We start from the raw sequence: 15,695 nt of genomic DNA, 5'->3' as shown, positions 1-15,695 counted from the left end.
AAATTTCACTCAGCATAATGCCGTCTAGGTTCCTCCATGATATGAAATGTTTCACAGATTCCTCACTGTTCTTTATTGATGCATAGTATTCCATTGTGTGAATATACCATAATTTATTTATACATTCATCCATTGATGGGCACCTTGGTTGCTTCCGTTTTTTTGCTATTGTAAACAGTGCTGCAGTAAACATGGGTGTGCATATATCTGTTCGTGTAAAGGCTCTTATTTCTCTAGGATAGATTCCAAAAAGTGGGATTGCTGGATCCTGTGGTAGTTCTATTTGTAGCTTTTTAAGGAAGCACCAAATCCATTTCCAAAGTGGTTGTACCATTTTACATTCCCACTAGCAGTGTATAAGTGTTCCAATCTCTCCACAGCCTCTCCAACATTTATTATTTTGTGTTTTTTGGATTAATGCCAGCCTTGTTGGAGTGACATGAAATCTCATTGTAGTTTTGATCTGCATATCTCTAATGGCTAGTGAGCGTAAACATTTCCTCATATATCTGTTAGCTACCTGAATGTATTCGTTAGTGAAGTGTCTATTCCTATCTTTTGCCCATTTTTTAATTGGGTTATTTGTCTTTTTGCAGTTGAGTTTTTGCAGTATCATGTAGATTTTAGAGATCAGGCGCTGATCAGAAATGTCATACGTAAAAACTTTTTCCCAGTCTGTAGGTAGTCTTTTTACTCTTTTAGTGAACTCTTTGGATGAGCATAGGCGTTTGATTTTTAGGAGCTCCCAGTTATCTAGTTTTTCTTCTACATTCTTTATAATGTTTTGTATACTGTTTATGCCATGTATTAGGGCTCCTAACGTTGTCCCTATTTTTTCTTCCATGATCTTTATCGTTTTAGATTTTATATTTAGGTCTTTGATCCACTTTTGAGTTAGTTTTTGCACATGGAGTGAGGTATGGGTCTTGTTTCATTTTTTTTCAGATGGATATCCAGTTATGCCAGCACCATTTGTTAAAAAGACTCTCTTTTCCCCAGTTAACTGTTTTGGGGCTTTTCTCAAATATCAACTGCTCTTATGTGGATGGATTTAGGTCTGGATTCTCAATTCTGTTCCATTGATCCATGTATCTGTTGTTCTACCAGTACCAGGCTGTTTTGACTACTGTGGCGGTATAATAGGTTCTAAAATCAGGTACAGTAAGGCCTCCCACTTTGTTCTTCTTTTTCACTAATGCCTTATTTATCCGGGGCCTCTTTCCCTTCCAGATGAAATTGGTGATTTGTTTCTCCAACTCATTAAAGAATGTCCTTGGGATTTGGATCAGAATTGTATTAAATGTATAAATCACTTTTGGTAGAGTAGACATTTTTATAATGTTAAGTCTTCCTATCCACGAGCAAGGTATGTTCTATGTAAGTCTCTTTTGGTTTCTTGCAGAAGTGTACTGTAGTTTTCTTTGTATAAGTCTTTTACATCTCTGGTAAGATTTATTCCTAAGTATTTTATCTTCTTGGGGGCTACTGTAAATGGCATTGATCTGGTGATTTCCTCTTCCATGTTCTTTTTGTTGGTGTAGAGGAATCCAACTGATTTTTTTATGTTTATCTTGTATCCCAATACTCTGCTGAACTCTTCTATTAGTTTCAGTAGTTTTCTGGAGGATTCCTTAGGGTTTTCTGTGTATAAGATCATGTCATCTGCAAATAGAGATACTTTGACTTCTTCCTTGCCAATCTGGATGCCCTTTATTTCTTTATCTAGCCTAATTGCTGTGGCTAGGACTTCCAGCACAATGTTGAATAAGAGTGGTGATAAAGGGCACCCTTGTCTGGTTCCCGATCTCAGTGGGAATGTTTTCAGGCTCTCTCAATTTAGGGTAATGTTGGCTGTGGCTTTGTATAAATGCCCTTTATTATGTTGAGGAATTTTCCTTCTATTCCTATTTTGCTGGGAGTTTTTAATCATGAATGAGTGTTGAACTTTGTCAAATGCCTTTTCTGCATTGATAAAATCATGGGATTCTTGTCTTTTGTTTTATTTATATAATTGTTTTTCTAATGTTGAATCATCCCTGCATACCTGGTATGAATCCCACTTGGTCATGGTGACTTATTTTTTTGATATGTTGTTAAATTCTGTTGGCTAGAATTTTGTTGAGGATTTTTGCATCTACGTTCATGAGGGATACAGGTCTATAATTTTCTTTTCTTTTGGTGTCTTTACCTGGTTTTGGTATCAGGAATATGGTGGCTTCATAGAATGAGTTTGGTAGTATTCTGTCATTTTCTATGCTCTGAATACCTTTAGTAGTAGTGGTGTTAACTCTTCTCTGAAAGTTTGGTAGAACTCTGCAGCTAAGGCATCTGGACCAGGGCTTTTTTTTGTTGGGAGTTTTTTGATTACCATTTCAATCTCTTCCTTTGTTATGGGTCTGTTTAGTTGTTCTACTCTGTTTTTGTTGGTTTAGGTAGGTAGTGTGTTTCTAGGAATTTATCCATTTCTTCTAGGTTTTCAAGTTTGTTTGAGCATAGTTTCCCATAATAATCTGATATGATTCTTTTAATTTCAGTTGCGTCTGTTGTAATATCACCCATTTCATTTCTTATTCAGGTTATTTGCTTCCTCTCCTGTTTTTCTTTTGTCAGTTTGGCCAGTGGTTTATCAATTTTGTTGATTTTTTCAAAAAAACCAGTTTTTGGTCTTGTTAATTCTTTCAATTGTTTTTCTGTTTTCTATTTCATTTAGTTCAGCTCTAATTTTTATTATTTGTTTTCTTCTGGTGCCTGTGGGTTTCTTTTGTTGCTCTCTTTCTATTTGTTCAAGTTGTAGGGATAATTCCTTGATTTTGGCCCTTTCTTCTTTTTGGATGTGTGCATTTATTGATATAAATTGGCCTCTAAGCACCACTTTTGCTGTATCCCAAAGGTTCTGATAGGAAGTGTTTTCATTCTTATTGGATTCTCTGGATTTCTTTATTCCATTCTTAATGTCTTCTATAATCCAGTCTTTTTTGAGCAGGGTTTTGTTCAGTTTCCAAGTGTTTGATTACTTTTCCCATTATTGATTTCCACGTTTATGGCCTTATAGTCAGAGAAGATGCTTTGTAATATTTCCGTGTTTTGGATTCTTGCTAAGGCTTGCTTTATGACGTAATATGTGGTCTATTCTAGAGAATGTTCCATGTGCACTAGAAAAGAAAGTATACTTGGTTGCTGTTGGGTGGAATGTTCTATATATTTCTACGAGGTCAAGTTGGTTGACTGGCATTTAGATCTTCCGTGTTTTTATTGAGCTTCTTTCTGGATGTCCTGTCCTTCACCGAAAGTGGTGTGTTAAAGTCTCCTACTGTTATTGTCGAGCTGTCTATCTCACTTTTCAACACTGATAGAGTTGGTTTTATGTATCTTGCAGCCCTGTCATTGGGTGCATATTTAATATGGTTATATCTTCTTGGTGTATTGTCCCTTTAATCATTATATAGTGTCCTTCCTTATCCTGTCTGATGGATTTAACTAAAGTCTATTTTGTCAGAAATTAATATTGCCACTCCTGCTCTTTTTTGATTGTTGTTTGCTTGCTATATTTTTTCCATCCTTTGACTTTTAGTTTGTTTGTGTCTCTAAGTCTAAGGTATGTCTCTTGTAGGCAGCATATAGATGGATCTTGTTTTTTAATCCATTCTGCCACTCTCTGTCTCTTTATTGGTGTATTTAGTCCATTTACATTCAGGGTAATTATGGATAGGTATGACCTTAGTGCTATCATTTTGATGTCTTTTTTTGTGTGTTGACAGTTTCTTTTTCCCACTTGATTTTATGTGCTGAGTAGATTTTCTTTATATATTGTCCTTTCCTCATATTTGTTGTTATTGATTTTGTTTCTGCTGAGTCTGTATTTTTCCCTTGTATTTTATTTTGATGAGTAGGATAGTTTGTCTCTTTTGTGGTTACCTTATTATTTGCCCCTATTTTTCTAAATTTAAAACTAACTTTTATTTCTTTGTATCGCAGTATTTTCCTCTTCATATGGAAGGTGTATGATTACATTTCTTTGTCCCTCTTTATTATTTTAATGTTGTCTTCTTTGCCGTTACCCTGTGTTGGGCTTTTTTTTTAATCTTGCTTTGTTTTTTTGGATTTCCCTGTCTGGGTTGACTTCTGGTTGTTCTGCCCAGTGTTCTAGTTTTGGGTTGATACCTGATATTATTGATTTTGTAACCAAAGAACTCCCTTTAGTATTTCTTGTAGTTTTGGTTTGGGTTTTACGAATTCCCTCAACTTGTGTTTATCTGGAAATGTCTTAATTTCACCTTCATATTTAAGAGACAGTTTTCATGGATATATGATTCTTGGCAGGCAATTTTTTCCTTCAGTTTTTTAAATATGTCATCCCATTGCCTTCTTGCCTGCGTGGTTTCTGCCGAGTAGTACTAGCTTATTTTTATTGGCTCTCCCTTGTAGGTGACTTGTCGTTTATCCCTCGCTGCTCTTATAATTCTCTATCTTTGGTTTTGGCAAGCTTGATTATAATATGTCTTGGTGACTTTCTTTTAAGATCTACCTTATGTGGAGTTTGATGAGCATCTTGGTTAGATATCTTCTCATCTTTCACAGTATCAGGGAAGTTTTCTGCCAACAAATCTGCAACATTTTTTTCTGTATTTTCTGTTATCCCTCCCTGTTCTGGTACTGCAATCACTCGTAGGTTATTTCTCTTGATAGAGTCCCACATGATTTTTAAGGTTTCTTCATTTTTTTACATTCTTTTATCTGATTTTCCTTCAAATATATTAATGCCAAGTGATTTATCTTCAAGTTCAGAAATTCTAGCTTCTACTTGCTCAATTCTGCTCCTCTGACTTTCTATGGAGTTATCTAATTCTGTAATTTTATTGTTAATCTTCTGAATTTCTGATTACTGTCTGTCTATGGATTTTTTTCAGCTTATTAAACTTTTCATTATGTTCCTGAATAATCTAACTTCTTCAGTTGCTTTATCTGTGTGTTCCTTGGCTTGTTCTGTGTATTGCCTCATTTCCTTCCTGATGTCTTGAAGAGTTCTGTATATTAAACTATTGTATTCTGCATCTGGTAATTCCAGGAATGCACTTTCATCTACAAGATCCCTGGATTCTTTGTTTTGAGAGCCTGTTGAGGTGATCATGGTCTGTTTCTTTATGTGACTTGATATTGACTGTTGTCTCCATGCCATCTATAAGTTATTGTATTAGTTTATGCTTGCTTACTGTGTCGTAGCTGCTTTCTTTGTTTTGTTTTGGTATACCCCTATGGGTTGCTTGAGTGAGCCAGCTTGATTATTTTCACCTTTGTAGCTCTGGTGTCCTGTCCCCAGCTGGCTAGAGCTGTTATCAGGTCTATCAGTCTAGGAGTCCATTCAGTTTTCTTGTATGAATTCAGCTCAGGTTTCCAGGTAGCTGATATCAAGTGTGTGGTACACGCTCTGTCCTACAGTCTTAGAGGGGCAGGGGTGATTGGCGTATATACCGGTATCTGATTGCAGCAGGGGGTCATGCTCTGAACAAGGCAGGGGGCTAAGAACCGACCCCCGAGTGTCTCTGAGGAAAACGTGTCCCTCTTGCCTAGAGTATGCTGGTTGGTGGGTTCTGCAGAGGGGCCGTGGGCACCCAAAGTTTTTGGTTTTAAGGACTGGGAGGTACCACTTATCTTTGGACCCCTGTCACGGGTGGCTGGGTGACCTGAGTGGAGCTACCAGTCCTTAGGTCCCTGATGTGGGTAAATGAGGACCTTGTTTAATAGGCAAAGCAATGTGAAATGTCAAACACCCACCTCTCCACTGCACAGCTGAAATGGTTGGAGTTTGCCAAGAAGGGCCTATTCTCCAGAAATAGGCCCACACAGGCCCATGCCGAAGGGAAAGTTGCTCAAGGTCCACGGACGGCTTATGCCTGGACAGGAGCTGCTTCTGTCCTGAGCTCCCCCGGTTAATGGAGCTAGCAAATTATCTTTTCCCCCCGAGTTGGAAATTTTTTCCCTCCCCAAAGCCGGGAGGACTGCTCCTGGTGCTCCCTAGGGTCTATCTCAGGCCCAGGGATTCAGCCGCTTAAGCCGGCTTGGGGGTGGGGTCGGGGGGCACGGTAAAATATACGCAAGTACTTAGCTTTTGCCTAGAGTGTGTCGTTCTCCTCAGGTTCCGGAGGTGTGAGTGGGCTGTGTGGCTGGCTGCTTCTCCCTGAGGAAACTGCGCCCGAACGCTAGTGTCAGCCCGCCGCCGCTGCAGCCGCTGCTCCGGGAATGGTGCCTGAGGGCTCCCTCGATTCAGGTCTGGTAACTCTTCTCTACTTCTGTACGGCCTCTTCCTCCCCCTGCCCCTCTAAGCTTGCCTTTGATGCTCAGGGCTTCCAGCTTGTCACAAATACACTCGTTTCACTCGTTTTTTCGGGTCTGTGTTGTAAAGAGGGCTCGACGGAAGTGTCTGTCTATTCTGCCATCTTGGTCCCGCGTCCTGAGTATTGCACTTTTTAAAAATAATCTGTATGAGACCAAATGGTCAACAAATACTGTAAAGCATAGATGGGGGCGGGGGGGGGGGTGGAAGGGTATGAAACTAAGTTAACGGGAATGGAACAACTAGAAGAGAATGCTGATACAATGTGAGGACTGTGACCAATATCACTGAACAATGTGTAGGAATTGTTGAATCAGAACCTGTTTTGCTGTGTACACTTCCACCTAAGATATAATAAGATACTATTAAAAAGAAAAAAAGGAAAGAACCTACCTAAAGACACACAACTATAAAAACCTGGTACAAAATGACTCAACTTTTATTAATTAGTATCTTGCACCATAAAAATAAGAAAGAAAAAGACAGATGAGGTAGCAGAGCCAGGCAAGCTCTTCAAACAAACACAAAGGAACAGGGCAGGCAGGGTTCAGGAAGCCATCTGAGCAGAGGGAGGCAGCACCCTCTGGGAGTGGGCCTGGACCCAGGGGTGCTCCAGGACCTGGGCCAGGGCCAGACGCTCGAAGGGCTGGTATCTGAGCAGCTTGGAGATAAGGTCCTGGGCGCCAGAAGGCATTGAGGAGGGAAACCTCACGTCTACCTGATGCGGCCGGAAGAAGAGAGAGAAGTCTGGTTAATTTCTTTGGCTGATACTCTCCCTGTTCCCTTGAGTCCATTCAAGGGTCTATGCTGGACGTTATTAGGCAACCTTAGTAGCATGGCCATTCCACCTTGAGGATGCGTCTGTAGGTCTCGGTGTGTGAGGGGCTCTCGAAGGGTGGATTGCCCACCAGCAGCTCATAACAGAGCACCCCGATGCACCACAAATCCACCCTCTCGTCGTATGTTCTCCCTTCAATCATTTCTGGGGGCAAGTAGTCCAGGGTCCCACACATTGTCTTTCTCCTAGAGGAGGGCAAAGGGCACACTGGGAAGAACCCTCTCATGCAGATAACGTATGTCACAAGAGGCCGGAAGTCCTGCTTCTATCCCTATGGCCTGTGGAGAACGCTTCTGTTTGGCCTGGATGGGATCTAGGTCCCAGAGAAGGCAAGCACTTGGACTACCAATCCTCTATTTTAGAATTATTCATAAAATTATTTAGCTCATGATCAAGGATGTTTGCACAAGAATATTCTAAGCATCAAGTGAGTGATTTGGAACAAACTGAAAGTGCATCAGGAAGGGATCATTAAATACACTATGGTTTATTCACATAATGAAATACATTACACGAATTATGGTGACATGATTCTTATTTGCATGGAAACTTATGTGTAAATTTATATATTAAAATAGATCAGAAAATAGAAGGTGTAATTGAGCCATAGTCTTTAAGTCTAAATACACATTAAATGTATGTATTTGAAAAAGGCACTCTTCAAACACAGACCCAAGATTGTATCTAAGTTTTATGTGTGGGATGAATTAAACTGGATCATTCCCAACAGACACCCATGCCCCACCCCACCACCACCTACCGTAGAGAGAGGGTGTGCACAGACCAGCCAAAGTCTGCAATCTTCACCTCACCCCTGAGCCCCAGTAGTAGGTTCTCTGGCTTAATATCCCTGTGAATCACCTTCTTCTCATGGCAGTAAATCAGGGCATCTGCCAGCTCCTCCATTATCTTGTGAGGAAGTAAAAAGCCACTCATACAGCCAGCAGCCCACATGGATCTCAGGGCCCCAGCCCTCCCCGCCCCCCCACCTGACCGTAGCTGTACGCTGCTCATCTAATCTGTGGCTCTTTTGCAGCTCCTTGTAGAGCTCGCCCCTTGGAGCATATTCCAGAATCAGGTACACCCGCCGCGAGTCATGGAAGTAGTTGTAGAGGCGCAGGATGTTGGGGTGTCTAGAGGAGGAATGGAGGTCTGGTCAGGCTCCTTCCTGGGGCCCAACCCATGATGCTGCCCAAGTGATTGGCCATACTTGGGGCAAATTGAGCTGGGACTAGATAGCAAGGGCCCCCTCTGGGAGTGAGAGAGGAAAGAAGAGGCATCAATCAGAATGAGGGGATCAGGCACAGGGTAGAACTCTACATTGTGTAATTGCACTGAACTGCAGAGAAAAAAATCTTTGAGGTGGAAGCAAAGGATAGTTTGGAGGTAGTAATTGGGTCAAAGCTGAGTTCAGATATCCGAACTGGAAAAAAAAAAAGGAGGACAGAGTACAGAATCTCTGTGGGAGACTCATCCAGACAAGTGTCCTTACTGTAGGTGGGCTTGGATTTCAATTTCCCTGCGCAGCTGATGCTCCAGCCCTTCCTTCTCTATCTGCGACTTGAAGAGGACCTTCAGGGCCACAAGGAAGTGGTTCTCCTGGAGTCGAGCCAGGTACACATTGCCAAATTTCCCCTTGCCCAGCGGACGCCCGATTTCAAAGTCATCAATCCTTAAGCGCCGCCTGATGGGAAAGGAAGAAAACAGCGCCACTTCTGGAGGGAGGTGGAGAGACCGGCAGGGATAAAATAGCGAGGGTTTACCTCCCTCTGCGCTTGACCCTCCCTCTGCGCTTGACCCTCCCTCTGCGCTTGACCCTCCCTCTGCGCTTGACCCTCCCTCTGCGCTTGACCCTCCCTCTGCGCCTTTCCCTTTCCAAGGGTCTGGCATGGCATTCAGTTGGCATAACAGCTCTCAGTCCAGTCAGTCTACACTCTGCTCCCTCTCTCTCTTCCTTCATCCCATCCTCCTCCAGGTTCAAATCCAAAGACTCTCACAAGTTCGCTATCCTGGGCTGCTCCTGGCTCTCTGTAGCTACTGGGAAAAAGAAAAAAAAAGAGATGTTAACATTTATTCTGTGCACACACACACAAATACTCTAGTCCCTTCCTGTCAGCACTCATTCTCGGAACCTGGTTCTTATTCCCTTCACCTGTGGCCTGAGCATGGCCCGACTTCATCTCAGCTTTCCGGCAACTCATGAGGGAAGATTTGATGGCGACCCAATGCCTTCCTGAGCCCTTTGGAGCTGGGTGTTCAGCTCCACGGAATTCTGAACGGAGGGGAGATAGGATGCCTGCTCAGGAGCTCGAACCCCAAAAGCCCAAGAGTCTTCTGCAGCTCACGTGACCTACAAACCTCAAGGTTGGGTAATGCTGGACGTTGCGGCCGGGACCGTTTATACTCCCTGCCCCTCTCCCATTGGCTGAGCCGGTGGTTGCTGGCTGATTACCATTGGGAGAAGTGGAAACCGGAAGCAGTGAGGGCCCAATAGGAGAGACAGAAGTGGGCGCATTGGGCCAGGGGCTGAAGGCAGTTGGCTGAAAAGACTGGAAGGGTGGGAGCAGAACTTGGGCTGACCCCGCAGGGTGAGGGGGGGTCAAGGTGAAATGGAGGCTGGAATGAGGCAGATGGGAAAGGGTAGGGGGAGGAGTAAAAGCAGGTTCCAGAAAGGGCAGGATGTGAGATGGCCACTTACCAGGGGCAGAGTATCCAAAGATGTGGGTTATGAAAGATGTGAAATCCATGTGAAATTGTTCCTTACACAGTAAGCACAAACTCCTGTTTACCTTGCTTATTGGGTAATCCACCCTGGCTTTTTTTTTGTGTGTGTCCAAAAATGAGCTCTGAAATCAGCTCTTGCTTGATAGGGTCAAGAACACTGAGTGCAACCCACTGCTGCCCCAGTTGCTAACATTATTAAGAGGGAAGCTGAGGTCCATGGAAATCAAAGAGCAGAGAGTCTTACACTTGGATTGAGAACCAGGATTGGAGGACACTCAGAGACCCCTGGGTGGTTCAACCGGTTAAGCACCGACTACACTAGCTGAAAGGTTGGCAGTTCGAACTTGTGCAGAGGCGCCTCGGAAGACAAACTGGCAATCTGCTTCTGAAAGGTCATGTTACCGATTGCCAATCTGACGCAAAGGGTCCTTGTCTTTTCCTGAGTAAGAATATATGCGAAAGACAAACTTTATCTTCAGCAAGCTTTATTTTGCTTGAGTCAAGCAAAAGGAGCCAACTAGGATCTAAGCCTCTCCAAAAGACTGACTCGAAGAGGGAAGCAAGGCTAGGGCTTACATGGGTTCGGTGGAGACAACAGAGTAGTGAATATTTAATGGACTTATTTTAAGGGGCAAGTACTTTTCAGAATGGTGGTGCATGTTAATTAGGTTGCCTGCACATCTGGAATCCGAAATGGAACTTGCTGATATTCAATATGGAGTCCTCTCAGCAGCCCTTGGCATCACTTATGGGATATAGCACAAGCGTACTGATCTTTGGCACTACATCACCATCTTTGGAGGGCTAAGGAAGGTTAAATAGCAGTCACACTTTGTTCTTCTGCGCATGCAGGAGCCTATAAAGGGGGACTGGACTAGAAGAACACTAAGAAGGAGATAGTAATTTATGGGTTGTTTCAGCCTTATTGCATGTTGACAGGGTGTGGTTCCTGTTTACCCAACTTCTAGATACTAATCTTTTAACAGCTCTTTTGTTCCACCAGCACAGTTAACCCTATCTGTCTCAGTCACAGCTTTGTAAACTCAATGGACCAGTTCTACTCTGCACGTGTGTGGTTGTCATGAATCACAGTCAACTATGGCAACTAACAACTACAATAGGGTAGCTCTGATACCTGGAGGCTCCAGTTCTTCTTGCACTTGAAATCTACTCTTTGGGCATTATCATACCTGTAGACACTTTTCCCCTGCCACAGCCAATTGGCCCAACCCCACTTCCATCCTCACAAGCAGCACCACAGGAAGTAGGCAACTCTTCTGGGTGTAATGCAGCCTCAAGGGCAGCTAGGAAATGGCTCCAGACTCAAGGCTGGCCATCCAGACAAGTCTCTGAACTGCTCTTATTAGCACTTTATAAGCCAATTTTTAAATCGTGATTCTCACTCTCTTCTCATAAAATCTGTTGAGAGTTCCAGGAGAGATGCTTAGCCCTGGGTAATGATACAGACAAAGTCATTGTCTTTTGTTTCCATCAAAGTCTGCACCTGCCAGGGCAAGCCTCGAAATTGTCCAGTCTGGGTTGGTGGTAACTTTGAGAAACCGCCCTCCAACTGCCTGTGAGCTCCTGCTTAGAATTTTTTTTAAATGGTGTTACCAATCACCAATGTGACACAAAGGGTCCTTCTCTTTTCCTGGTAAGAATACATGCAAAAGACAAACTTTATCTTCAGCAAGCTTTATTTTGCGTGAGTCAAGTAAAAGGAGTCAGTGGGGATCAAAGCCTCTCCAAAAGACTGACTTGAAAAGGGAAGCAAGGCTAGGGCATATATGGGTTTGGTGGAGACAATAGAGTAATGAATATTTAGTGGGCTTCCTTCAAGGGGAGGGTACTTCTCAGAATGGCAGCGTATGCTAAGTAGGTTGCATGCGCGCATCTGGAATCTAAGATGGAACCCGATGATATTCAGGATGGAGTCCTCTCGGCAGCCCTTGGCATCACTTATTATGGGATAGTCTCAATGGCAGGATCTGTTCTGGGTGTGAGAGTAAAACTAATGAGATTGAGAATGGGAGTTTAGGGGAGAATTGAGTGACCAAAAGAGAAAAGGTTTATAATGGGTATTGTTTCAAAAGTCAAGTGCATTACTAATTGGGCAATACACAGACCAGTTGCCCACCACTGAGTTAACATCCTTCATGTTGGGACACTTAGTGACATCTCTTTTTGAGAGCAGACACAGACTAGAACTTCCTCAAGGGGAATCATTAGAAGATATGGTTGAGAGTGTTTATAGGTGTTTCGTTAGAGTGGAATGTGTTTAATGCCCTTCTTACTTCCTTACGTTCATCAGCAACCACTGTGACTACAGCCGTGTGTGGCTGGGCAGACTCCAAGGCATCGCTTATCTCCTTTTGTTCCTCCAAACTCCATAGACTTTAGGCCACATCCCATGCTGTTAATTCTCACATATAGTCTTGTTACACCTCTGTACCAATGTCCTTAAAGGTAATAACTTTTTCTTTGTAAATGCTTATGTGTACACATTTCCAGGTTACAGTCAATTCCTTCAACAAGCATTTAATGTGTCAGGCATTGTTCCAGGAGCTGCTAGGTCCTGTTGCCACATGAGCAGTGACCTATGAATGGTTCTTGACTGACCAACAAAAAGTTCCTTGGTTTAACAGATGGTAGTTCCAAAGTGGATGTGTACTGACACTCAACAAGACAGGGCCAAAGGAGGGCGTCCACTAGATACATTCCTGCACTTTCCCGGGGGGATGGGGGGGAGAGGTGTAGGAGAGGATGTTGATACGCCTATGCAATCCTTCCCCACATCACGTCAACTTTCTTTTTTCCTACCTGATAAAATATGGGTGCTGAAAACAGGGATGATCACTAAGCAAAAAACTAATTATACCTTTAAACCTTTATGCCAGAATTCCTACGGGCCTGATGGGTTGGATCGTGCCTTCACTGCATCTGGAAAAACTGAGGTTGTCAGTGAATGCAGCTGTCTTGCCTGGCAGTTCATAGAGCCCACTAGCCCCATACCCATGTGGTTCTACCCTGTATGAATGGAAATAGGCTGAGAGGCACCTGCTAGACTGGTATTGTTGCCAGCAAATTGGGTCAGGAAAGTGGCTAAATAGCAACAAGAAAACCCATTTTCACCGAGTTGATCCCAACTCACGATGGCCCCATGCGTTACAGAACTGCTCTGTAGTTTTTCTTTTTCTCTAATCTTTACAGAAGCAGACTGCCACGACTTTATTCTGTGGCACAGACAGATGAGTTCGAACTGCCAACAGTGAGGTTAGTAAATCAAAAAATTTGTTGCCATCAATTCCAACTCATATCATAGCAGCCTCATGTGACAGAGTAGAACTGCCCCATAGGGTTTCCAAGGCTGTAATCTTTACAGAATCAAACTGCCATATTTTTTCTGCAGCAGAGCAGCTGGTGGGTTTGAACTGCCCACCTTTAGGTTAAAGATCAAGTGCTTAACCACTCTGCACCACCAAGGCTCTTTAGTAAAGTGCATACCATTTGCACCACCTGGGAACCTTGGTGAAACAAAAGCCCCTTCCACAGGTGGAAAAGTTTGGTTTAAAGCCAGTGACAAATGGGAAGGAGAAATAGCTGAGGGGAAAGGAATGACTACATGGGTTATGCAATGAGGGAAATTCAACAATACATTGGTGTCCTGAGAGCTCAGAGCAAGAGAATGATATCATCTCTCAGCACAATTTTACCATATGCCTAAAAGGGTGAAGCCATATGTTTGCCAAGATCACCCGTGCTTTTGGAACCTGACAAGGTCAAAGAGAAGCCTGCAAATCTGAGTGGTACCATTTTGGGACATTTTGGTCATACGATGATGATAAACTGGTTGATAAATGACTGGAACTCCAATAATGTGCCAGCATCCTTTGACTGTTACCTCAGGTTACATCCACTACAAAGGTTATCTTTTGGGAAGGAATTTCGGAGGTCAGCAGTTCAAATCCACCAGGTGCTCCTTGGAAACTCTGTGGGGTAGTTCTACTCTGTCCTGTACGGTCGCTATGAGTCAGAATCAACTCGACAGCAGTGGGTTTGGTTTTTTTGTTGTTGTTGTTATTCCCATTAGGGAGTCCTAGTGGGGCAGTGGTAGACTGTGCTGTGTAAAACTTCCAGCAGACTGATTACTGTCTAACTATAAACCTTGATGAGCAAATGTTTAGATAGGTCCCTGGTTATAATGGACAAAATATAGCCAATGGCATGTTAAACATGCCACAGTGCACTAGGCACAAATACGCATCATCCTAGTTGCTGTGGACGGAATGCTACTAAACTAAGAAGACAATGGGATTCTGATGGGAACCATCACTGCCTTCCTAGTCCATACTACTACCATCTAGCACCTTGACTTCTGCCTTTCTAACTGGATCTCCTTTTATCCACATTTCTTTTCTCCAATCTGTTCTCCATTTTGAAGCCAGAGAGATAGCTGAGATTTGATTGTGTACTGTGCTCTCTCCACCTTTGTTTAAAACTTCCTTGACTTTTGAGTTGGAGAAATGACATGGAGAGTATCTGAAGGTGTTGTCCATGTGTTTGGAACCCTCAACTAGTCATGCTTGGCCCCTCACAAGATAACTGAGATCTTACTTCCATGGTATCTCAACTGCCTGGTTTCTACTAACTCACCTGGACAGACCCTCCTTGGCATTGCTCCTTCCTCTGTTCGATTTTTCATCTTGTTCCTACTTAAAGATCACATCTGGCTTGGTGCACTGACACTAGTGTTTGGATATGACATGGAAATAGCTGATTTGCTTTGCTAAACTTTTAAAATTCATTTTATTAATGGTTTGAGGTGGATTTCCAAATCAAAGGGAAGCCACACCAATAGAAATTTCCTTAAAGTCACCAGTAGGTAAGAGCTGAGTCAGGAAGGGCACACCTTCTTGACACAGCTCCAGAGGCAAAAAAACCTGTCCATTTATAATTTACCTGAGACCATTCAACTGTAATATATGTAACACACTTGGCCAAAAAGATTAAAAACCTCTAAACTCAAGGTGGTGGGCAACGGATCTGTTTATCACCCATCATTAACCATTCTGGAGATATCCCAGGTTCCCACATTGAGACAGGAAAAGCTTTCTGTGGGCTGGACTATGAGTACAAAGGAGAGCTGACCTTACCGAAAGAGACAAGGTTCCCATACATCTCCAGCAACACGTCTCCATAGAGGGCCCTCTCAGTTGGGGCCAATTCCTTCCATTCCCTCCTAGCAAAACTCAGAGCCACATTAGTGAACATGCCTGATACCTACAACACTCTTCAAACTGTCTGCACTTAATTATGCAGTACTTAATTCTAAACCCGATATTGTTTCTTAGTTGAAATTATAGTTGAAGCCAGAGGCCATAAGTTTCAATAGCAGGAACAAAGAGGGGATGAGAAATTGTTGACAAATGTGATACGGAAATACACAGCATTGATTTGGCCATTACATCATTAAAAAACCAAAAGCTGGGAATATTTGCCAGTTAGCCCACTTGAGGGCATTGAGTGTGTATATATATATATATATATATAATGTGGAAACCCTGGTGGCGTAGTGGTCAAGTGCTACAGCTGCTAACCAAATGGTTGGCATTTTGAATCCACCAGGTGCTCCTTGGAAACTCTGTGGGGCAGTTCTACTCTGTCCTATAGGGTCGCTATGAGTCGGATTGACTCGATGGCAACGGGTTTTTTAACATAATTTGTTGTTGTTAGGTGCTGTCGAGTTGGTTCTCAGTGACCCCGTGGAACAAAACGAAATGTTGCCTGGTCCTGTGCCATCCT

The 15,695-nt window shown here is 42.9% G+C and overlaps 2 protein-coding genes across 2 annotated transcripts in view; both read right to left on the bottom strand.

Annotated features, from left to right (window-relative positions):
* The window catches only part of LOC100659978 (zinc finger protein 805-like), a 66,367-nt gene that overhangs the window by 24,609 nt on the left and 26,063 nt on the right, over nt 1-15,695 (bottom strand).
* On the bottom strand, nt 6,499-9,740 carry AURKC (aurora kinase C). The gene is made up of 5 exons (XM_023543628.2): nt 8,662-9,740; nt 8,164-8,302; nt 7,930-8,078; nt 7,180-7,354; nt 6,499-7,049 (listed from the first exon to the last, which is right to left on the bottom strand). The coding sequence occupies exons 1-5, from the start codon at nt 9,057-9,059 to the stop codon at nt 6,879-6,881; spliced, it is 1,032 nt and encodes a 343-aa protein (XP_023399396.2). The 5' UTR covers nt 9,060-9,740; the 3' UTR covers nt 6,499-6,878.

Source organism: Loxodonta africana, chromosome 11, assembly GCF_030014295.1.
Source record: "Loxodonta africana isolate mLoxAfr1 chromosome 11, mLoxAfr1.hap2, whole genome shotgun sequence".
NCBI lineage: Eukaryota > Metazoa > Chordata > Mammalia > Proboscidea > Elephantidae > Loxodonta > Loxodonta africana.
The sequence above is the reverse complement of the archived record's forward strand: the minus strand, read 5'-3'. Positions and strand labels throughout refer to the sequence as shown.

Bases quoted from the DNA above. Each gene is read 5' to 3' on its own strand.
- AURKC (XM_023543628.2), bottom strand. From the start codon at position 9,059: ATGCCAGACCCTTGGAAAGGGAAAGGCGCAGAGGGAGGGTCAAGCGCA. The intron at 8,079-8,163 runs GTCAGGTGGGGG...CTTCCTCACAAG, and splicing joins ATGAGCAGCGTACAGCTACG to ATAATGGAGGAGCTGGCAGA. The intron at 7,050-7,179 runs GTGGAATGGCCA...CGGCCGCATCAG, and splicing joins CCTACAGACGCATCCTCAAG to GTAGACGTGAGGTTTCCCTC.